This window comes from Strongylocentrotus purpuratus, unplaced genomic scaffold, assembly GCF_000002235.5.
Source record: "Strongylocentrotus purpuratus isolate Spur 01 unplaced genomic scaffold, Spur_5.0 spur5_scaffold_6, whole genome shotgun sequence".
NCBI lineage: Eukaryota > Metazoa > Echinodermata > Echinoidea > Camarodonta > Strongylocentrotidae > Strongylocentrotus > Strongylocentrotus purpuratus.
In genome coordinates, this window is record NW_022145612.1 from 39986608 (window position 1) to 40011302 (window position 24695).

At 37.4% G+C, this 24695-nt stretch overlaps 1 protein-coding gene across 1 annotated transcript; it reads right to left on the reverse strand.

The window, feature by feature from the left end:
• Nucleotides 1-10222: 10222 nt before the first annotated feature.
• On the reverse strand, nucleotides 10223-14667 carry LOC581835 (probable G protein-coupled receptor 85). Its single transcript, XM_030971940.1, has one exon. It carries the CDS (start codon nucleotides 13988-13990, stop codon nucleotides 12734-12736), a length of 1257 nt encoding a protein of 418 aa, XP_030827800.1. The 5' UTR covers nucleotides 13991-14667; the 3' UTR covers nucleotides 10223-12733.
• Nucleotides 14668-24695: the final 10028 nt, after the last annotated feature.

Genomic DNA, 24695 nt, shown 5'->3' on the forward strand with positions numbered 1-24695 from the left:
AACGCAATTAAATCAGTGAAATGTAATTCCGGAAGAAAAAAAAAATAATAATAATAATTTGTTGTTGTTACATTTTCCTTTAGCTGCCGGTAACATGTATGATTTAAAGTCTAATGTAGATTGCAAATGTCACAATAATGATGAATGGAAGTATTCTCATGTTTACTTGTTATAAATGAGATGGTTATATTTGGGGGAAGACATTGATTTACTTGATGTCACCTGCATAGTGTACGATTTCGAATGGATTTTAAAAATGGTTAAAAAATAAGCAAATTTCAATACTTAAACACTGAAACACACAACAAAAATATATTTTGACCATACATGTAATAAAACTATTAATCGTGTGTGTAAATTGTTCTGATGGAAGTCATTCAAAAGAAAAACATGTTTTCTGGCGAATTTTTGTACTTATTTATCTATTGAACAAAATTATCTAGCGATTCATGGCGGAAATACTATAATTCCAAGCACTTGCTAGGATCTAGTATAAATCATAAATGTGTTGAACTTGAAAGGTAATGTATATAAAGTAAAAGCAAAGTCACAATGAGGAGGAAATGAAAGTGAGGTCATTGTTGTGGGCAACGAAAGTCCCAAGAGTTTTTTTTATCTGAAATACACAGCGTAAAATAAAATTATCAGGAAGTATACTCTTGAAGGAAAACCACGGGAAATAATTCACGAGCACCAAACTCAAAATTCATTTAATCACATTCGGACTGTATTTGTGACATGTGTTTCGAAAAATTAAATTGTACTCGGTAACATTGCCTCAGATTCTGAACCAAAATCCTGGATTTAGCTCCTGCTGCAATGATAATTATAAACCTTTAGGTCAGTCACGAATCTTGTGACTTTTACAAGCCGATCGCCTGTCTGATTATCAAGATATTAATGATTGGAAATCGCAATTCCATTTTGCGTTTTCCTAACGGTTTTATAACACTACAGTCTCTTGGGGAAAATGAGTATGGTAAGACCGGTCACTCAAAGATTTTTTACTTTTTTGAGGCACTTCATGATCATTTTGAAGCAGAATTCGTTTAGGGCTTCAATATTACACCATATCACAGACACTGATAACAAGTAGGGCCATGTAGGTTAACTCAGATTTAACATTGTTAAACGATGCCTTTAAGATAATACATGTAGTGTGCTTTAAAACGCGTACGGTGATAATTTCCATTGAAAGAAAACTTAAGGGGATAAGCATCTTAACTGGTGGCTGGACTGAATTTTCAACATATATATATATATATATATAATTTTAATTGTACCAGCCTTTAAAAAGTAATAATGTATCGGTATGCTTTAAGACGGGTAACTTGATAATTTCCATTGTAAGAAAAATGTAGTACGCATGTTAATTGGTCGCTATTCTCCTTATTCTCCAGCTATTACGTAATAAAGCGATAGAGCTCTATCAATATCGATTGGTTATTTCCGCCCGCTGTATCACGTGGTTTTTACCCGATCAATAGTAGATGTGGACACACTATGTTTTGCGTTAGTTACAGTAACAGACAAAGAAAGAAAGAGCTAGCAGAGATAGATAAATAGATATCTAGCTACACAGAGAGAGAGAGAGAGACAGGAAGAGAAGAGAGAAAAGAGATAATAGAGAGCTATAGCTGGTGAAGGACAGAGAGAGAGAGAGAGGGAGAGAGCGAGCGAAAAAAAAAGGGGGGGGGAGCTACATGTATGTGTTTTTCCTTTTTTCTTATTCTTTTTCATATTTGTTTCTTTCTTTGATTTTTGTTGTTGTTGCTGCTTGTCATCGATTGTTTGACGTATGCACCCCCTCCACTTCCGCCCTCCGTGGTCAATATTTGCTGGGTCTTCTACTGAATCCTTACAGTTTCAATTTGATAGCAACCATACATTTTCATTTGAAGTCGGAAAGTGGAACAGGAGACTACAGACAGCAGCATTGTACAGTTAAACTTGTGCCATTAGTTTTCTGTTGCTATATAGCCCTAACACAATTAAAGATTGTAACGATGTCGTCTTCTATTCTTCATCAATTCTAATACATAACTAACTATGATTTTTTTTTAAATCAATCTTATTGTTACTTTTGTGTGAATGTTGGATTGATAACTATTGTGCGTTTTAACAGCTTTGTAAAGTTCGTTGGTTGAAATAGTACGGGGTCACAGTCATATTCTAAGAATCTTTCTTGACAGTAGACAAATTTAAAGGAAAAAAACCCAAACCGATAAGAAAGTGGCATGTTAAAATTTGTAAATGAAAGTAGTAGGTCAATGAATTGTAAAACTCAGCGTATAACACGGACTTGGGTGATGAGTGCAGCGTTTCGCACAAATCACAATTTCGCAAGTGGAGATTACGACCCTGATGGCAAATTGCACGCCAAAGAAGGAAAGTGTACATGGGGCCACTGGGGGTAGTCCTGGAAGAAATATGTCGTTCCGCAGGTCCCATTATGTTGGTATAGTCTCCTTCCCAGAAGTGAGACTGTATTTTTTTTTCTTCACAAGCTCATCCAAGAATATTGAATGGGCATGTTGGCAACATGTCGAGACGTTTATCAAACTGGTAAGTAGTTTGCAGCGTACAATGGTCATGAAATGCATTTGCACCTTACGTTTTCCAGTGAGATAACATAATCAGATGAGGACTAGTCACTTTAGTTATATTTTCTTCAAGCGGATGTCTTGAGGTAGGCTACCGAAACGACACAAAAAGTACACTTGGGACAAATCCCAAAGCAGACGTTTCACGTGATTCATTTCTTAAATTGCGCGCGCTCGAGGCTCCACTTTATCCAAATGACATGCAAAGACGACCAGAGAGAAAAGGGTTCATACCGTCTAAAATAGTAAATGTCAGGGGAATTTTTAAAAAGAATTTACTTTGAAGGGAACACGATGTTTTTGCTAAAGGCCTGGTCCCACTGGCCGATTGACACAAAACGTATGCATAAAGGACACAGCGGACGAGCAAAATTTCGGGGGTGGCTCCATCCGTTTTCACCCGCTCCAGAAATGGATAAAATTGGCGAAAACAGAACGGAAAATAACGGACGTGGGTAGTATGTAGCGGGGATGTTAAACGGATGTTCTTTGGAAGCCTAGCGGGTGAAAGCGGATGGAAGTGGATGACAGCTTTGAATACTTTATATACGAGATTCATACGCTTACATCCTTTCTATTTCCGTGCTACAAACGATGTATAGACGTTCCATGTACTTTATCTTTCCTCCCTCTTTCCGTTTTCAGCTGCAGCGGATGTGAGTTGCGAGGATGCCCAGGGGATGCAGAGAGGATACAGCGGACGTTTAACGGATGATAACGGACATAGAACGTTTGTTGCTCGTATTTGTCGCGGATTTACATCGTATACGGCGGAAGTTCATCCGTTCTGAAAGTTTTGTGCAGCTCAAAACTTTTTGCGCGGATGAAATCACAGTGGACGGATGCTCGATGGATAGAGCGTATGAAACACGTATGCAATGAGTACACAACGGATGCATAGCGTTTTCCAACGGATGGCAAGATTTTTTTACGTTTTACATCCTCTTTGCATCCGTAAGTGCAGTGGGACCGGGCCTTAAGGAAGGGGAAGTTTTAAAAAAATGGTACTGATGAAATCACATTGATGTCATCTATCAAACTAATTATTCCATATTCGCTTGCGATGGAACGCCTCTCATTTTACTCATTCAAAACAAAATTGTTTTTGTTGTTTATTTCTTTGTGTTGCAGTTGTAGGCCTAATTGTTTTTGTTTTTTTGTTTTTTACTGATAGGGCTTTAAAAATCTGGAAGTGTATATTACATGTAGTATGCAAGTCTGATTCATGGCATCTTATGCCGCAAACAGAAAAATGAAAATGTCACGAAATAAAAAAAACAACGACACCGAAATAGAAGAAAAAAAGAAGAAGAAAAAACACTTGACTATACATACCATGGTCATAATAATAATAATAATAATAACAACATAATAATAATAGTGGCTACTTGTATATAGCGTACATGTCCACCTTTCGGTGCTCATGGCGCTCAGAGAAAAATACATGTAACAAACGTAAGTAAGAAAAAAGAAAAAAAGAAATTCGAAATTTTCCTAGACATATAAATTAGAATACTGCAATAATTGCAACGAAAAAAACAAACACGTTTTCAGCTGTGTTTTGAGTGTTTCTGCTGACAACTTGTCGATACAGACCAGATATCATTATGGGGCAGCTAAAAGCAAATTGAGAAAGTGGAACTATCAGGGGTCTGTACTTTCTAAACCGTCGCAATCATCGGTGTTATACACAAAAGCTATACGGTACCGCACGACCCAATACAATCTACGGGATTTGCTTTTTCCGATAATGGCTATCGTTGCGCTTCGTCGTCTGTCTGCTGCGCAAATAAAGCGCCATGATGGTGAAATATGAAGAAGACGTAGGTCCAAGTTCAATATTTACACGTTCTTTTATGTTTGTCGAAGAGAAAGGAAATAGATCGAGGGAGAGAAAGAGAGAGAGAGAGAGAGAGAGAGAGAGAATGAGAAAGAGAGAGAGAGAGAGAGAGAGAGAGCTTTTAGTTTCTATTTTTTTCTCTCGAAATGACTCTGAAATCGTAATAATTTTTTATAGCTAAATTCTTTTATTCGTTATTTTCGCCCTCATGCTACTTCACTAAGCACCAGACTAATGATCCTGGTTGCCATAACGACCCTATTAGTGTCACCATTATGCATGGACGAGGTCAACAACTAATGCATGTTACATGCCTGTTACCATGGCAACGATATTCCGATCTCGTTAGCCCCCTGGGAAAGAGAGCTAACCCCAATCAGTTGCCCTCTCGTCTGAAAATAGACTAAAGTTACACAATGGTATGGAGTGAGCTTCACACCAATCACAATGAATAACGACACTCGCGGTATACATTACGCAAGACGTATACACGAAGCGTAAAGCTCTATAATGCCAGAGCGCTATTATGCGTGAAAGCTGATCTTAAAGCCCCACTGTCCTACTTGTAGCTACTTGCTCCCTCTATATAGAAAACTTTCCCAATCGGTGCCTGTTGGTCCCCCATGATCCTCTTTTTCTTATGTTAAATGAGAGATGAGTTAATGAGATAGCCACCTGTCACAGTGACCTCGCTGGCTAGCTTGGTGGTCTAATCCCTTCTGGCTGAAGTAGTAAAGCCTGCCTTTAATTTACGCGCCATCCAAACTGTATCCATATCTACCCCAGATAACGAGATCGGAATATTGTTACCATGGTAATAGGCAACTACAGATGGGGCGTGCATTAGTCGTTGACCTCTTCCTTGCATATAGTGAAACCTTTCATAGGATCGTTATGGCAACTAGGATAATTTGTCTGGTGCTTAGTACAGTAGCATGTGGGCGAAAATGGGGAATAAAGGAATTCAGCTATATGACATTTCCATATTGAACTTTCAGAGTTTTTAAAGCCTCAACCTCAACAGTAAAAACACAAATTAAAAAAAAGAAACAACACACTTCTTGCCTGAGTTTTTATTATAAATCCTTAAATGTCTGAGGCACTTATGCTTATATAGTGCAGAGTTTTTAACGCCTCAACCTCAACAGCAAAAACAAAAATAAACAAAAACAAACAACACACTTCTTGCCTGAGTTTTTTTTTAAAAATCCTTAAATGTCTTAGGCACTTATATATATTGCAGGCGATTTTTAAAATTTTATTTTAATGCGATCATAATTTTAGATTTTCACTATTGCCCATAAATTTGGATTAGCTTTTGTTTACCTCTCTTCATGAAGGATTGTGACAATATAATTCATTCTTGATATACAAAGTTGATACCTTCTCAGAATTATGAAGATAGATCTCTATGACTGTTAAAGGGATCGTTTAACAATGTTAAATCTGAGATACACGGTCCTACATGTTATTAGTGTCTGTGATATGGTGTAACGTTGAAGCCCTAAAAAAATCGCGCTTCAAAATGATCAAGAAGTGCCTCAAAAAAGTAAAAATCTTTGAGTGACCGGTTATACCATACTCGTTTTCCCCAATAGACTGTAGTGTTATGAAAACCGTCAGGCGAACGGTTTTCAAAATTTGTAATTCCAATCATAAATATCTTGATAATCAGACAGGCGATCGGCTTGTAAAAGTCATGGGGTTCCTGACTGACCTAAAGGTTTATAATTATCATTGCATCATGAACTAAATCCAGAATTTTGTTTCAGAATCTGAGACAAAGTTACCGGATCCCTTTAAGATTGATGAATGAAGTCCTGAGAAGACATAATATGTTTCCATCAAGCATAAATCATTGCCACAATCATGCCATGATAAGAGTTAAAGGCATCGTTTAACAATGTTAAATCTGAGATGCATGGCCCTACGTGTTATCAGTGTCTGTGATATCGTGTTATATTGAAGCCCTACAAAAAATGCGCTTTAAAATGATCAAGAGGTGCCTCAAAAAAGTAAAAACCGTTGAGTGACCGGTTTTACCATACTCATTTTCCCGAATAGACTGTAGTGTTATGAAAAATCGTTTGGCAATCGCAAAAATTTGATTTCGATTTTCAATCATAAATATCTTGCTAATCAGACAGGCGATCGGCTTGTAAAAGACATAGGGTTCCTGACTGACCTAAAGATTTATAATTATTATTGCAGCATGAGCTAAATTAAGGATTTGTTCAAAGGATCTAAGACAAAGTTACCGGATCCCTTTAAGACAAATCTACCCCTGCTCCATGGGCAACAGTGTTGTTCGGTCTATTCCATGTAATATTTACATGTACATAGATGATTCTAAGCAGACAAGCAGACCAGGGCAATATAGGCCCACATCATGATATTGCATTTTTCTTCATTCATATTGCGACTTTGCCCTAACTCTAAACATCATGGTCTTTAATAGTTGGACACATATTGTAGTTTCTTTCCTTAAGGAGCATGGTAGAATGTGGAATAAAAGATTGCTGTGACGGACGCGTATCCGAAAGAAAGAGTCGATTTTTTTTCTTTGTTTTTAAATTAGGTTCAAATTATCGAATATTTGCAGGGCACCACAATAATTATATATCGTTATATTGATGTATATTTCAGCCGTCTCTGAACCGATTTTGATTAAACGAAGATGATTTTGTCATTTAAATTGAATGTTCTTTCAAATTTGACATTAAGTTTTTCATTATCTCACAAAATATATTTTGAGTAGCACCCTCTGCAACAAAACTCAACTATCCCTTTAAAGGTATAGTTGGGTTTAGTTGTTCCATTTTGCAGTTCTTTCTAAATTTGCAACATTAACAAGCAAAAGTCGAACCGCATGCATGTCGCTATACATAAGTGCATCGCGTTGGCTCACTTCACGCCTGCTTGCATAATCAAACACTGCGAATCATCAATCTCCAGTCGACGAACTGGAATAACATCTGTCATGCCTGATCAATTCCTTTAAACGTAAGCCAATTGGCATGAGAGCTGTATGGCCTTATGGGCCACATCCATCAGGCGACGATCTCACCTTTAGAAACATTAGGAAATTAGTACGAGGCGAGCCGATGATGAGAAGAGCATACAGCATCGTCTGTACGCCGAGATGGATGGGCGGGAGAAGTAAAAAAAACGGCATAATTTTTAGCCTTAATACCAGTCGCCTAAAAGATAAATAAAGGCAATGTCGTCATTTCGGTTCCATCGTTACTACAGGTGTGCTAGGTAGCATTTGAGGTATCCATTAAAAGATAAATTAAATAGACTGTATTTGCAAACTACGGCAATTTATACCTGTGAAACCATACGACAGAATAATGCCCTAAAAATATGACAATTCCCATGACGAATATGCATACTATTGGCAACCATATTAATGATTATGAATATGCAATGTGAATTATTTATGCGGCAATACGTTGTATATTATCTAATACTTGTACCTATCAAGTGGATCTTTCTTCTTATTGATCTGGATTTAAAGTTGAACCTATGTCCAACACATGAAGGAAGCTTGGGTTCACAGTATAACTTTTGTATTATTGTCGATTGTGGCATTTGCCATTTTTGTTCATAGCATTTAATAACGGTCATTATCTCTTACAACAAACATAAAACTGGGGTATTTGGGGTATTCAGTATTCTACACTATTTGTAAGAGCGTATTTTGTTCTCCGAAGTTTGAGCAAGTTTGTACACAAATCGTGTGAATATCTCGTCCAATTAAGATCACATTCATCATTGTTATAAACATTCCTTAGCTATCCGAGATTTTCGGTAAAATAATTATAGGCTAGGAGATTATGGAGATTATGTTGTCTGGTTTCGTTTATATTAGAGAGTGTTGAAATAAAATATATTTTAATAATCATTGTCGCGGTTGTTCCATGAATAAGATGAATCGTTCTACATGATGAACTAACATTATACTCCCCTGTTACAGCATAAAATTACTCCATTAAATTGACTGCCTAATTTATTGTCATCCTCTATTGGACTTTTCTTTTCAAGTGTTTAAGTTTAAAGATAAAGACCAGTAATATGGCCATGCGATTGCATTGTGAAAGAAACGTTGTGGAATCGATAAGAAAAGGTTGATCACCTAGCATATAAGTATTGGTGTGTACTGCAAGGTTCTGGAATCATCAAAATGATAAGAAATTTGGCCCAGTCTTCGTAAAGTTACAAGCACTGTACAGAGAAAGATGTATATGGGACTACGCACACGTGCACGACACTTGCGTTTTTCTCTCACAGTCCAATAGATAAACTAATTTACCAAATATATCAATTAGTAGGCGGTTTCCCGGCAAAATTTGTATCATCATGTATTAGTCAAAACATATTCTTTCATATGATTGGTAATAAGAGCTTCCATTTCATTTTTTGAAATTGGGGCGTTTCCAATACTGGTCTTTACCTTTAAATCATGTTAATCCATGATCTTCTTTCACGGCACTTTGGATTTTTTTTTTTTTTTTTGTCTTCTGTAAAATATAAACATTACCTTCATCATTCTCCTTTCATCGTGCAGGCTCTACTTTTTGGACCCAAAAGGCAAAGGCTTTATCGAAGACTCCCTGAAAAGGTATATTATTTTGAATTTGTGGAAAAACGCATGTAAGAGATACATGTTGAAGTTCACAAAGCAAGGACTTAGCTCATAGCCTGCGCAGATGTTTTGCACCCGTAAAGGGCAGTTTTGCATCGCTTCAGGGTAAATTCTTACTTTGTATCACTCTAGATATATCTCTTCTTTTTATTTCTTGTCAGAGTAAAAGACCTAGAAGTTCACGTTCTCTATTTTGTCTTTTAAGAGATCGTTAGAGGCCATACTGCAGGATATACTTATTGCGTGGAAAATGCAAACTATACTAATTTGTCTTCGTTTATGAAGATTATTATGACCCCCAGCAGCGATTTATTCAAAGTAAAATTCCCAAGCTCTCCTGTTAAATCTTATAGCTAACATTTTGTATTTGGATCTCCCTCTGAAAAGTGACTTTTATGAGTCTTAATTATTCAGTTACCCTCGGGTACATGCAATGTTGGTAAAGACACTGTGGTTAATGCATACATGGGACGAAAATAGCACACAACGTGGTATTTATCAATAATTCATAGCTGACACCTATCTGCAAAAAGGAAGGGCATTTTTGTATGTGTTCCAGAAGATCAAAAACTGACGATTGGAGTTGTTTTCAAATAGTAATTCACCTTTTTGTCAGAATGGCAAATAGTAGACACAACCATGAACTTGAGACTCGGAAGGATGATGATCAAGTATATACAACAACAAAAAATAAAGGTCGTAAAGTAAAACTAATATTTCTTGTTGAAGTATGAGGGAACTGAATCAATAACAGGCACAGCCATCTAAACACAAACAAACAAACCATCAAAGGCATTAAAATAACCCAATGTTTATCCAGACGTGCACTGCAGTAAAAACACTTTGTATTTCAGCCTATCAAATTGATTTCAAAATTTAGGTGAAAATGCATGTACCTTACAAAGGGAGGAAATGTAAACATATCAATGAAGAGGAATTTTTAGTTTTACAATGATGGTCTTATTTTCACATCTAAACATTCAAGTCTACTGTCACAAGCACGATTACTAAACATTAAAACCATCTTTCCAAGATAAAAAGAGATTACAATTATGTCTTGAAATGCCGCTTGTTCACACGTCTGGATAATTCATCTACAGCTCAATAATAATGACAATTAAAACCGATGTATTCATTTGTTTCTTTGTATATTCACATTTTATAGCACACCGCTTGACATTTCGTAATATTGCAACAGACATGATTGGCTTACATACGTGAATATCAGAATTACACCATTCTACAATGTAAAAAGAGAAAATAAAAATTTAAAAAACATGGCAATAATCAACATTCCATTTACTCCGTATCTCACTCCAATTCCACAATATTTGGTTTCATTCTACATGTACAGCGATGAGCAACACAGGAGATTTAAAAAAGTAAAACCAACATTGCTTTGAAATATTGTTCCATGCATGCACTAAATTGACTAAAATCTACCTTCTTATCACTATCTCATCAGGGACCCGTCTTACAAAGAGTTGCGATTGATCCAAATCAATCGCAAGTTCTCCAATCAATCGCAAGTTTGTAGTCTCCTATCTCTTATGTACATAGTTGCGATTGATGTCAATCACAAATAAGTTGCGATTGATATCAACTCTCTGTAAGACAGGGCCCATGCAGGTTTGAGTGCTATTGAGGTATAATGTAACGTTAAATTTTGAAAATCACGAATTACGCTAACCATTTTGTAATAAAATGTTGTTTAAAAAAAAGTAGGAAACAATTTTGTCCTAGACCACGCGTAAGAAAACTTCAATCCGTACATGCATGGTACGACAAGTGAAATAGTTGATTCGTAGATAAAGAAAAAAAATGATAACTTCAAATCAGGTATAGTGACATATATTATTTTATCCAATGATTTGTTAACTCTTAATCCGTTTCCAATCATATAATTTCCTTTTATATTCTTGAAGGTTCAGTGTAAGATTCGTTTGATTATTAATTTGAAAATTAATTGTCCATCATTACCAAAACATAATGCAAAACATGGTGCAGGGTACATAAAATAACATAGAGCTCTGTTCATCGAGAACACAATACCCACAGTAGTGCAATATTATGTCCATATACTATCTTATCACCAACCAAGTGTGGTCGTATAGTGTACATGTATGAAAAGAACAAGGAAAGACGCAATTCGCTTACACAGACGGGTATGACGTCATACATGTACCCTTAAAACAATGCACACCGTTTCTAACATAAGTCGCTTTACAATCCATAAATTAATATCGGGCTCGAGTTGTATTCGTGGACACTCCACAAACTGTCTACTTTTTTTCGACAGAATGTTGGCTCTCTGTGGAGCATACGTATTCACGCTTCTTTAAACCTATATATCTTAAAATTGTAGTGTAAAATAGCAATAGAATGATTTTAGAATACATCACACAGTAGAGTGGCGTCTTATGAGGGAACAGGTGAATAACAAATTGATACAAAAACACGTTAATAAATATTGAATGATAAAAAGGAAGCCATGATTATCATTCGTGATGTTCATTAAAAAAGAGATATACATCGTTCAAAATTTCCCGATTTAAAAATTATGATAAAACTGTTTTTACTGGACTTGTTTAAAAAAAATTAAACTATAAAACAGAACTGTTAAATAAGCACATGTGGTCTTTAAATTTGGCAGATGAAATACCTTTTTAATTTTGTTGTTTATAATCGTATTCAAAAGTATATCGCATAACTTATAAGCAGAAATCCATCTGATGACATGTAATTATATCTATTATAGGGAAGGACAAAAAATACTTTACTTTTGAGGGGTGAGAAGATATACATTAGTACCAGTATGGTTTTGTACTTTCGTTACTTTAATCTCCTTACATATATACGTCATCCGGAGATTACTCGGTATAAATATCAATGAATTCTTGAGTGACAATAAATGAAATTATGTGCTGGGATCAAGACGACACATTTAAACAAAATAGAACAATACATGATGAAATATGAATTCAATTATTAAAACTAAGTCAGCCTTTTGCAATACCACTTCCAAGTTTCAACAACTATGAGAAGTCACGGAATCACTCTCTATATGCTATACCCTAACACCCACATAGATTAAACATCTTAATTTGTTCAATGATGTTGTTTATCTTTAATCTTTCAAACTCTTTTCACTAATTTTAATTGTAAATTCCTTGATTTCTTTTTCTTAATTCCTCTTATGTTTTTATTTTATTTACAACGTTTCCTGATGATAAAACAGCAATATACCCTGCAGATATTGTGTGCGATTCGATATAAATAACTGTGATAGAATGATAGATTTGTTTCGTCATGACAAGACCGTTAGTACATAATGATCGATATATTTTCGCGCTCCAGTCTCACCATGATTTGTGCTAAAAAGTCACGTAGTGTTTACCACCTTACTCGTTTTAATTCGCATACAAGAGCATTAGCTCGTAATAATAATAATGATACATCTTCCTCTATCAAAAGCTGCACAAAGCACATAACTTTATATTGCAAAACGAGTCATTTTGAACAGCGTCCAGCGTAATTCACTTATCTCTATATCTCTCTGATCTGATTGAAAACTTACATAAGTTAATTATGAAACAACTATGTCCATCTACAAAAGGAAGGTGCCTACGTCATAAGATGACGTCAAATCACACCGTTTCTCTGGTCTCTGTTTCTCCTTTCCACGTCCTCTGAAGAGGAAGCTGCGAGCACGCAGCGACGTACCTCAGGGACATGCACCATACATAAGATAGGATTGACACACACCTGGAGAAAAGTCAGCCACGTTGCTATGGAGACGAAAGCGATAGGTAACTGGAGATTGGCACGAAACACTTTCAGGAATGAATAGATGATGTAGGGTGACCACATCACCCCATGAGCTACCGAGATGGAAAAGGTTAGTCTCGTTACTTTTTCCTCTTGGTGAAAGTCTGCGCTAGGTACTGTTGGCTCACCGCGGACCGAGGGCGGGGCCAGGCCCACCAACGGAGGAGGGGTGGGGCCCTGGCGGAACCCTTGGAACCAGTTCGCAGCGGCTTGGCCCGTCGAACCAGGCCCGTAGAAGGTCCAAGTACTGGATACAGCTGGGATGAATTCCAGCGGGCGCATTCGGCGATGCGCGCGCATGAAGAAGAATACACGGAGATAGAAGACGTGAATGAGAGCCGTCACTAGTACAAAAAAGAGAAGGAAAAGCAGAGTGTCGTTGGCTCTGTTTATAGAGCGATGCCGAAATGTACACTGGTGCTCCGTGGGTATGTAACCATAGGCTTCAAAGTTGAATACTGGTGGGAATGCGGTGGATACTGCTAGAGCCCATGCTGATAACACGCATAAAAGGCTTCCAAGTCCTTTGAGCTTTTGTCGGTGGAACCGGTGCCATCTCAGTACCACGTAACGCTCGATACTGATCAAACACAGTGTGTATAATGACCCATAGGGAAGATAAACATTAAAAAACGCGAGAATCTCGCATAAAAACTTGCCATAGACCCAGTCGGATGCGACTACGGAGGTGATGACGAATGGGAAGCAAACGAGTGATCGGACGAGGTCGGCGAGGGCGATGTTGAAGAGGAAGAAGAAGCAAGGTCTCCGTAACGTCTTATACCTGAACACCGCGTATGTTATCAAACCATTACCAGACACACTGAAGATAATAATCAGAACCATTGAAGCTATCCATAAATCTTTGATTCCTCTCTCCACGAGGTCTGGTTCGTTTGGTAGCTCATCATCACCATGGTCCGTCTCGAGGTCAACGTCGCTTTCGTCATCCTTGGCGGAGGACGTGCCATTCGACCACCGATTCGCGTCCGATTCCTGATCCAAGCACGACACAAAAGCGCGCGAAATCAAGAAAAGCAACACCACTGTCGCCTGACGTGCGTAATCCATTGCAGTTGTTGATGGCAGCGATCACATGTCAAAACGAAGTAAACATGAATCCTTAACTCATGAAATAAACACAACGCATAATTCCGATATGACAAGACTTAATCCACATTAATGACGGTAGAATCCTCGCTCGAAATGGTGAACGTTGTAGTCACCACCACTATCTACATATCCCTTTAGATTACTCGGCTCTGACGGTGATCGCAGAAAATAATGATCTACACAAGGAGAAGAGCTTTATCCTTTTTTGAGTCTCTCCGTTTTTACACGAGCACCTGAAGGAAGGTTGAATCACAAAGCGTTGAGAATGTTAGACATAGCACTGATGACGCATAATCTCGATTCAGAGTTCGAGCTTTTTTTTCCTTCTTTCTCTCTCTCTCTCTCGCTATCCTATCCTCCCTCCGCCGTTGTACACTTGATGGTGCTCAATCGCATGTATATGGATCCGCGATAGCTCTGCTCGTGTATTTCCGTTATGCAAAACTCGTCCGCCGTTCGCAATTCGGCGTCCAAGAAAAGTAATGTTATGTCGGTCGTTAGCTGCTGCATGCATGCGAATGCTGTGTGTTCACGTACATCGTACAGCTGGCGGATGGCGTATGATGGTGGAGAGACACCGATTTGAAAGGCTTCTAGTCACGATGGTCACATCGATGTATGTCTGATATATATAATATCTGTAGAGGGAGAGAGAGAGAGAGAGAAGGAATATTAATATAATAGGCTCTTAGGAAGTATGTGCCATTGTCTCTTTTATGAGCTGCAATGTATTTTAGGGAAATGATGTGTTTGATTCTCCATTTACTCCAAGGATAAATTATGATGCTTTGTGAGTGTAAATGATTCAATTATTATCATGTGGCTCATTAAAAAAGTCTTTAAGGGCGAATTAATTATTATAGACAAATATGTGAGTAGAATAAAAAAAAGAAGAAGAAAAGGAAGAAGAGAAAAAAGAAAAAGAAGAAGAAAAGCAACATGGAAGAGAATTGAGGAACAATTTCTTCTTTGTGTTGTTCAAATAATAAAATCAAATGCAATTGATTTACAAATCGCATGGGAAAGCATTACATAATCATAATCATTCAAGTAAATGATTCTGCACAGGCTCTCGTGAGACCACATTTACATTTCATTACAGAATAATTGCATAAATGATAAGATACTGGTGCACAAATTATGAAAGCTTCAGACAGACAGACAGAAAGGCAGATAGATAGAACGACAAGAGAAGGTAGATGTAGGAACAGATGATGGGGTCGAAAACAAGGTGCTGAAGTATATAAGCTTGGTCTAAAAACCGGAAAAAGAGATCACGATATAGCCTAGATAATGTTGGGAGAGATTATGATAATGGCGATGGTGTCGACAACAATGTCCACGATGACGACGACGACGACGATGATTAGGAATGAGAGAAAGAGAATGATAGATGATGGAGACAAATCAGTATTGCTATAAGTTCTATTTAATAAAAGAAAGAAAGAAATTATGACGTGCGTATATATTTACGCAAGACGCGACACTAATTATTATCGTAATGGGCATCTAAAGCGATATTAGAACTCTGCTGCATTCGAATGAACATAGAAGCCTACGTATTTGATCAATATACAGAACAACATCTCCCCCTCTCTCCTTATTGAATTACAATCATAGCATCGCCGATAGCAATGGTTTCAAATTACATCTTCCCATTGCGATATTTCCTCGCTTTTAAATAATGGCGCCTCGCCATGACAAGAACTACTTTTGTGGAAAATAAGCTGTAACACAAAGCAGACGACGATTACGTGCGATATACGACCACACGATTATCGAGTTAAATCGAAAGGTAGGCCATTTAATTTCCTTGAGGAGAATACAATTTCCGTACATTGAAATAGCTTGTTGGATAATAGAATACGTTTGGTATTAGGTTATACTTGGTGAATAAACCGTGAAACAAATGAATTGATTCAGAGTTTTTGCAAAGGCGTTTTCTGGGAAATTACAAGAAAAAGTAAAATCGGCGAGTGACATGTTAACCTTTTAGAAATAAAGCCAACGGTGATTTCTATTTCGGTCATCATGCACTTCGCGTTTCCCGGCATCCTTTTGGTTATTTTTGGTTATTACCTAAATATATAATGTGTTATTTACATGCATCATTTACTTTCGAAATGCTACAGCTCGTTTACCTTAAAAAAATCATTCGAAACATCTCTAAGTGGTTGAAGAGTCAATTTCTCTTTCGTAATCGCATAAACAAATAAAACACGGAATCTTTATCTAATTGATTATAATAACAATCTCCAAGCTCCGCATTATTAAGGAAATAAAATACGTATGTTGTAAGTAATGTCTAATGAGTCTTGGTATACATTTAGTAAACAAAGTAGACACGACCATTTAAGGCCCTTCAGTATACGAAAAACACCAGAGAAGGGAAGTCTAGTTCAAGAAAGCGAAAGTTAAATGTGATGCCTATATCAAATGATACGTGTTGTATATCATTCTGCATTAATTTTCATCTATTTCTGTCTCACTCCAACACAGAAATACAACACCGAGAGATGATAGACGACGGACACACAGAGAGTGAGACAGAAAGACAGAAGGAAGTTGGAGAAAGGGCGTGAATGGAAAGAGAGACAGATAATAAGAGAGTTAGAGATATTGGGAGGAAGAGAGTGGTGGGAATGAAAGAAAGAGACAGAGACAGACAGACAGACAGACAATAAGAGAGTTAGAGAGATTGAGATTTAGAGATGCATGGAGGAGAGGGAGAGAGAGAGAGTGTGAGAGAGAGAGAGAGAGAGAGAGAGAGAAACAGTAAGAGAGCTAGAGAGATTGGGATTTAGAGATGCATGGGGAGAGGGAGGGAGAGAGAGAGAGAGAAAGAGAGAGAGGGGTTTATAATGATAATGGAGAAATGAAAAAGCAGGACACACTAGATCTTTGGAGCTTGTTACATGTACAGGGTCTGAAATAATTGTCAAACGAGAACGTCAAATATTCACAAGGTAAGAAAACTTGAAACTACCGAAATAGAGAGAAGGAGGTACATTATATTTAATTAGACAATAATATGAACCGTTTTTTGGTACCATCATTAGAAAGGGTTCTTATGAAACAGATGCACTATATTCGTGCAAAAATTCAAATTCAGAACATTAATTAAAAGAAGGGTGGGAAGGCGAGCCCCGATGAAAACTCTTAGACTAAATAAGGATATTAAAGTGGAAATGTATTTTCAAGGATATCAACAACCAGTTAAATAAGAGACAATTTCCTGATGTTATCATCCCCGACGAACCTTCTACATTGTCTGATTATCTTCTTTTTTTAAAACCATTATCTTCTCTGAGCAATCGCGCGTCAATCCTCCATCCTCAGAAATTAAGATGATGCAGACCCTAAAAATAAAACACTCTCCTACTGTCCTCCATCTTTTGGTTTGTTTCTGTCATCCCTTGCAAGTGTGCACAGTGACTCAGCTAGTCCATACAACTGTAAATTGTGAATCACAGGCTTACGAAGTGGGAAGGGTGGGGTTGCTGGAAGCCACCCCACTCCTCGATAAATATGAAATAATTTATACTATTCGGGCAACTGACACCTCATTCGGTAGCAATAAAGTCTATTTGTAATATTATTGTTCTATCGTATATAATATTATTTGCTTGGTTGCTTCGCTCGATCGCAAAACTAATAGACAGGAAAGACGATATTCAGGCACGAGACATAACCTCACTGGAGAGAAATTGTTCCTGTATGCCTACATGACCTGACATTTTATTTTAATCATGGTCCACTGTCTATGTGGGTGCAATGCGGATCTCATGCCGAGTTTCTTATGCAAAAATAGATTACATTTCGCTGCCCATACTACGTCTTTAAGTGTTGAGGAAACGACCTAGACAGAGAAACGTGATTAAAATAATATGAAACCTCATGAAAATTTGGGGAAAATATTCACCGGAGTGGAAATACGAAGAGATAAGATGAGAAATTACAATGTATAGACAGCAAAACACGTTAAACATGAAACCATGGACCTATATGTATGTAGCGACCTGCAGAAATATGCGGTAAAACAAAACTAAACAAATCACCCCCCCCCCCCCCGAAAAAGGCCCTCTGTACACGGACTCGATCAGATTCATACGGGGTTATCCAAAGTTGGCTACACTCTCTCCTGAAGCTAGCTTCTACGTCGCGCTATTTTCGGAGGGCTGGAATGGAATGGACGGACGCAAACAAGGAGTTGAGGTTAAGCAGCGTCTTCCAGAAGGGATTGAGCTTCACTGACAAACGAGGATTATAAAGATCAAGTCTCTGTTTGAAAGAAGGAAGATCTACTCATCTCCCTTTCTTTCATTTCTCAAACAAGATGCCAGCAAGGAGTTTGAATCTCTGTAAATGTGCACGTACGTGTCTTTCATGCGAAGCCGCCATTAAAAAAAACACCTTTGGTAACGTTCCAAAGAATAGCCCTGAAACAGACACCAGTCCTGTGGAATAGAGTGTTTCACGATCTACAGAAGATGGGCTTACTTTATTTTTGAGGTGGAAAGGGTGGGGGGGGGGGGGGGGCACAATGCAACGAAAATATGGACTCCATAGAATACACGCATTTTGAAAACTCCATTGTATAATGCTCTCCGTTGCAGATACTAGTAGACGTTCTATTACACATTAATCGTCTGCGAGTTGCGCATGTTTGCAAGAAATCTATATAATTGAAATTTTAACGGAAACAACGACCTTCACAATCACAAAGAATCCCATTTTAACTTGAGAAGCAACTTGACGAGGCTTGGTAATGTTTCTGTCAAAAGTTGTTTTCGCTACAGTTAAACTGGAAGTGAAACTCGCAGGCATCGTTATTTCCCTGTGGTATTTCCTTTTATTTTTGCATCCTCAATATTGGAAATTGGTTGGTGCATTTTCAATTGTATGTTTCTTAATCATAAATCTAATTTCTACTAATTTGCCTATTATGTATCATGCATATGAACAAAGGAAATTTTCGTTAAATATTATTGACAATAAAGGTAATTCTAACTATCTATAAACTTAATTAAGAAGATTTATGATCTTAATGATTCGTATGGGGATGTAGCGCGGGAGAGAGAGAGAGAGAGAGAGGGGGGGGGGGGAAAGAAAGAAAGATATATATATATATATATATATATAGAGAGAGAGAGAGAGAGAGACAGAGAGAGAGAGGATGATGATAAAGTGGAGAGGAATTGGTTTAAAGAAAGGGACGTATATCGTGAGGCAGGTGTGCCGAACGGAGATGATGTTCATCCTGTATGGATGTGGGTTACGATCAACAGAGGTTAACACCAATATCCCGTGTACCCTACCAGACTGATGAGGGGGTCATTGTTGCCCCCATTTTTATAGTTTCATCGAGTGATTTTGTATCACTCATGTATACATGTATACCTAATAAGGTGATTCAAACGACCAAGTACACTGCAAGTATTTTAATTTTAAACAAAATTAAAAATTAAAAAAAGGCGGAACACTGAAAAGGGTGAAAAAAATTCCCCCGCCAGAGAGTTTTCATCATAAAATTATCAGTAGTCCCAGTGGATTTGAGAACTAGCCTGCAAGATCATCAACAAGTTTCAAATTCGAGTTCAAAACTTGTCATTTAACGTAGACACTAATTATAACTATAATTATATTCTTATATCATTCCTAGCGTGCCTTTATTATTGTCATATCTGCAGTTATAAATAAACTAAAATGGTAAATAGGATTTTCATTCTTTTCATTTTATGTTACCAAGCACCAGAGAGAGAGAGGTTAAACATTTAGGCGGCTAAAATGACATTTCTGCCGGTGGATATGAAATTTGTTAAATAATTTCCGTTCGTATTATGTAACATAGCTCATAAAAGTTGAACGACATTAAAAAAAGAGGTGAATTACAGCCAAGTAACGAAGAAAAAAGAATCCTTTGTTTTATGAAGGACAAATTAATTCTTTGTGTTAGTGCCCACCAGCTCCTGTACCCTATCAATTAACAACTGTATCGGTCGTTATAATTGAACATAATTACATCGAGGACAGGACTAAACCTTTCTCCTATAACGCAGCGGAAAATTGAAGATGACATTTTTTCTTCTCATCTTGCTGATCTTTGTCTGCGCATGAATACTGGAGACTGTAAAAGAAATTATGTTTTAGAGACAATTCATTAATTTTGAGGTCAGGACATCAAATTTAAAATACAATTACATTAAGAATTCAAGATCATTACTTGTTGTGGGTTTTGACCTCACGTTAAATTAAGTTTAAGATGATGACGTAGATCCTAATCAAATGATTGGTTGAAAGCGTACACGTGACCAGGCATTTATTTTGCCTAACGCGTAACCGCGCGTAATTTGGGTAATGACCGGTCATTATTCAATGGTAATGATTATCCAATGGTAACGACCGATCATTATCAAAATCATGTTAGAAAACATCATTTTATAAAAACAAATGAAACATAATCTTATAAAACAAATAATACACATCATTTTGTTCGGGCATTAGTAAAATTACCCACACTTGGTACCTTCAAAACAGTCCAAACGCCCTCGGCTATCGCTTAGGGCGTGTTAGACTGTTCCAAAGGTACCTCGTGTATCACTGGTGTGTATTATTTGTATATTTTCACCTTCGTTACAATGTTGATATGACTTGATACATTCTGCATAATATTTCCATTGTATGTATCCCGCATATACAAGTTTTTGAAATGTTATTTTGTAAATGCATATTGATGGCACAGACTTCTAGCACATTTCCTCGTAGAAAAATGTCTAAGTAACAGAAATTGAAACCGAATCCAAATGTTAAGACTGTTGTAGTGTATGCGATGACACAAACAACTAACAGATTTTTTAAATGTATAATGCACAAGAAATATGATACGTTTTTTGAAGTGCATGATGGAATAGGCAAGGAAACCACTTTTTTAAATGTATTATGTCACAGACACAAAACCCTTTCCCCCCTTTTCTTGTCACTTTTTTTGGGTAGTACATGATGACTTATGAAGTCAGTTGTGATGTCATTCTCTTCTTCTTTGTGAGGGAGTGTGATTTCTGTTTTCTTCACTTTTTGGCACATTTACGAAGTCATAATGAATCACAAAGTGATTAATAGAGTGTTGACATCACATTTACAAAAATTACGTCACATCATTTCCATTCGGCCGATGATGTTCGCTCCAGGGTAGGGCTTTCAATATCGGCGGGAGAAGATGGCGGAAACAATTTGTGTTTACTTCGGTGGTTATGACTAAGCGTAACCATGACGTAATTTAAGGGGGAGATGTGTTTTAACTGTGGCGGTACTATACATGTACATGCGGAAAGGGGGCACAGGGGACGATGCCCCTAACCCCATAGTGATAAAAGAAGAATAGGGAAAGGGGAAGAAATGAAAGGGGGAACCTTATATTAAAGGAGACGACTGCACCCTGTCAGACCCTCACCCCTCCAGTTATTTGCATTACATGGACAAAGTATAAGACCCCCCCCCCCTCCAACAACAATAGTGCCCCCTCAATGGGCGAATCCACTCTACGCCAAAATGATTGGGAAAAGGAATATCTTGATTAATCTGTTGTTACGCTGCATGGGGTGGGATGGGAGTTGGAGGGTAGAAAAAACTTTCAGATATTGCAATTTCATTATGGGATATCTGAGCATTCTGGAAATTTAATCTGTATCATTTTTGGCTCGCACCATCTCGTACGATACATACGACGGTGGCAAGGATTAATATGCGAACGGTAGCCGCGGCATAGAAATTTACCGCAATATGCGGATTCTCGGGAGGCCCGCGAGTCGTAATTGATATAGACAGACCAGACGACCAGCAAAGCGATCAGGCGATTGCTACACGATAATGCAGTTACCAGGAGCGATATTATAACATATTTTCGAAGGGGCAGAAGGGGCCACGAGCGCATCCATAACAGTATGAAAAACCATTAGGTAATTAACATTGGTGCTAAATCAAGTTTACGCTTGGCGTTCATGCTGAGATAAATTATGAAAGCAAAACACTTCAATGTTTTTTCTTCTTCAGGATGTTTTTGTTTGTGGATAAAATTCTGGATGTTTATGTCCATGGATAATCGTAGTTTGGCTGTAAATCCACCGATAACTGTATTCAACATATCCGTGGGACGGTAATACCAAAGAGGTTGTTCACATGAAAGAAAGTTCTAAACACTGCTAGCATAATCTTCTCCTCCTCATCCTGCTCCTTAATTCTCAATTCCACCCCCCCCCCCTCCTCCCCTCATCCTCATCCCCTCATCCTCAATCTCCTGTAATCGTCTTGTAATGCATCCATCAGCCCCACCTCTTAGTGATGTTATTAAAGATAAATCAGGAAAGTTCGTAATCTCTATTATAAATCACGAATATTACTCTAGCCACAATACTCTGGCGATGAGTTACACGAAACATTCTTCAATAACAAAATAGGAAGCATGCAATATCCCTTCCAATGCACAGTTTTACTGCGAATAAAATCCGAAAGTATTCCGAATGTTATGCGGAGTTACGTACAATATGTATAGCGGTATAGGGCACGTATATCAACATGTTTACTTCGTAGTGCGATAGTGTAAGATCTACATGTAGATTTAAACTGTATGTCCATGCGCATGGTTATATTGTGATCTTGGAAACGTCTTCTACATTCAGCAGTGCATTCGTCATTAGGACCGGTGCTCATGCTCAAAAAAAATTCTGCGATGGAAAATTGACATTTTGACGTTATCTACAGTATCTAACCGACTACACATGTAGTTAACGAAAGACTATTTTATACTGTGTCTTCAAAGTGCCCCGGTATCAGGAATAAACATCCCTCAATGGTCATATGGGTGAAACAAATGGAATATAAAAGTCCTTAGTTTGTCTTTTACGGGAGATTAATTTCATCCCAAATGATATGGCTCTGTGTGACGTATACTCGAAATAATGATGACTAACAAGAAAAAAAACATCTTAATTTATTATTTAATCAAACCATGTTCCATCTTTGTCTTCCACGGACCACGATTTTCGTGTAACCAAAACCAATTTAGTAGCTTTCTATTTCAGTATCCTAATTTTCTCAAACTGCCACCAACTGTTTCTTCTTTCTTTATTTTCCTCAAAATTCCTGCTTCCAGTCTATTAAGTGGGTGTTTAGAAGAAAAAATGGTGATCTTCCTCTCCCGCAGAACAAAGTTGGATATTGAATGAAGAAGAAGTAGGCCTTGTAGGTGAAAATGGTCTCATCTGTAACTCGCTGAAGAAGAAAAAAAGAAAAAAAATCGATTCCGAAAACAACATCTCCCCTTGATCTTTCCGTTCGTACCGTTAATTGATATCTTTGTCACGACAAACTCAGCGTCAAAACAAGAGTCTTCAAAAACAGATACCCGGAAACATCATCAAAACAAGTAATCAACCCCAAAACAACAATATTCTACGTACATGTAAACTTGACTCGTCTGGTTGTCCTATTTAATCTACATTTCATTTTGATGAAAGGATGAATTTGACAAAGATGATACGCAGTAAAGACTGGGTCGTGTCACTTTTGTTTGAATAAAATTATGCCGGCGCGGAATGGACTGTTTGTAAACATTTCACGTGGGGAGTGAATTGCACTAACAAACTTCCTTGATCATCATCTCATTATTGTTTCGGATGTTGAAGGTGTTAAAAGATAAACTTTAGTACTGGTAATGCGATTGCATTGTGAAAGAAAAGGTGTGGAAAGGATCAGAAACAGTTGATCATGTAGCATGTAAGTACTGGTGTGCACTGCAAGGTTCTGGAGTCATCAAAATCATAATAAATTTGACCGAGTCTTGGTAAAGTAACAAGCACATACACAGAAAGCTATGTATGGGACAACACGCATGGTGTCGGGGTTGGTACTACCTTGATTCCTTGTCTTTCTATGCTCATTACTCAGCCAGTATACATTTTCTTCCAAAATTGTTTGGCACATGTCATTTATTTGTAATCTTGAACATTCAGTGTAAGTTTCGTTTGATTCTGTGAGAAATAATTTTCTTTTTTTTTACCAGTACTCCACCTTCTCTAATACAAAGTTTTGGGAAATTTTGAAAATTGAGTGGATAGTGATTCTTTACAATTTTGATATATTTGGATGCCCCTGTGGATGTTTTATAAACACTAGAAAATTTAGCCTCTAAAACATTTCTTTACCGGTGCTCCCGGTAAATTTTGATAAATTTCAAATAGCGCCTATACGGCCGTTCAATGGTAGCTGAGACCATGAAATTCTCATAATATTTAGTTGTGATATATATTTTCAAACGGCAATAGCTAATCGGTCGGATCTAGTCAAGAAACATTGTTGTATAGCTTAAGTAATATCTTGACCTCGAGAGGGAGCTATCCAACATAAAGAGTTTATTATTTACAATTTCATAACTTCAGACTCGATTTCACTAAATAACTAACTAACTAAATATTGTAGGATCGCATACATGTATGCTTCCAATATGTTCATTTGAACCAAATTCATTACCCCATACCAAAAATTTGTATCACCTTTAATTTTGGAGAAGAGATAGACGAAATATTGCGAACGACAAAATAAATCTTAGAGTGACATTATACACTAACATTCGCCAATCGCGATGTTTTAACACGAACTTAAAAGATCT

Bases quoted from the DNA above. Each gene is read 5' to 3' on its own strand.
- LOC581835 (XM_030971940.1), bottom strand. From the start codon at position 13,990: ATGGATTACGCACGTCAGGCGACAGTGGTGTTGCTTTTCTTGATTTCG.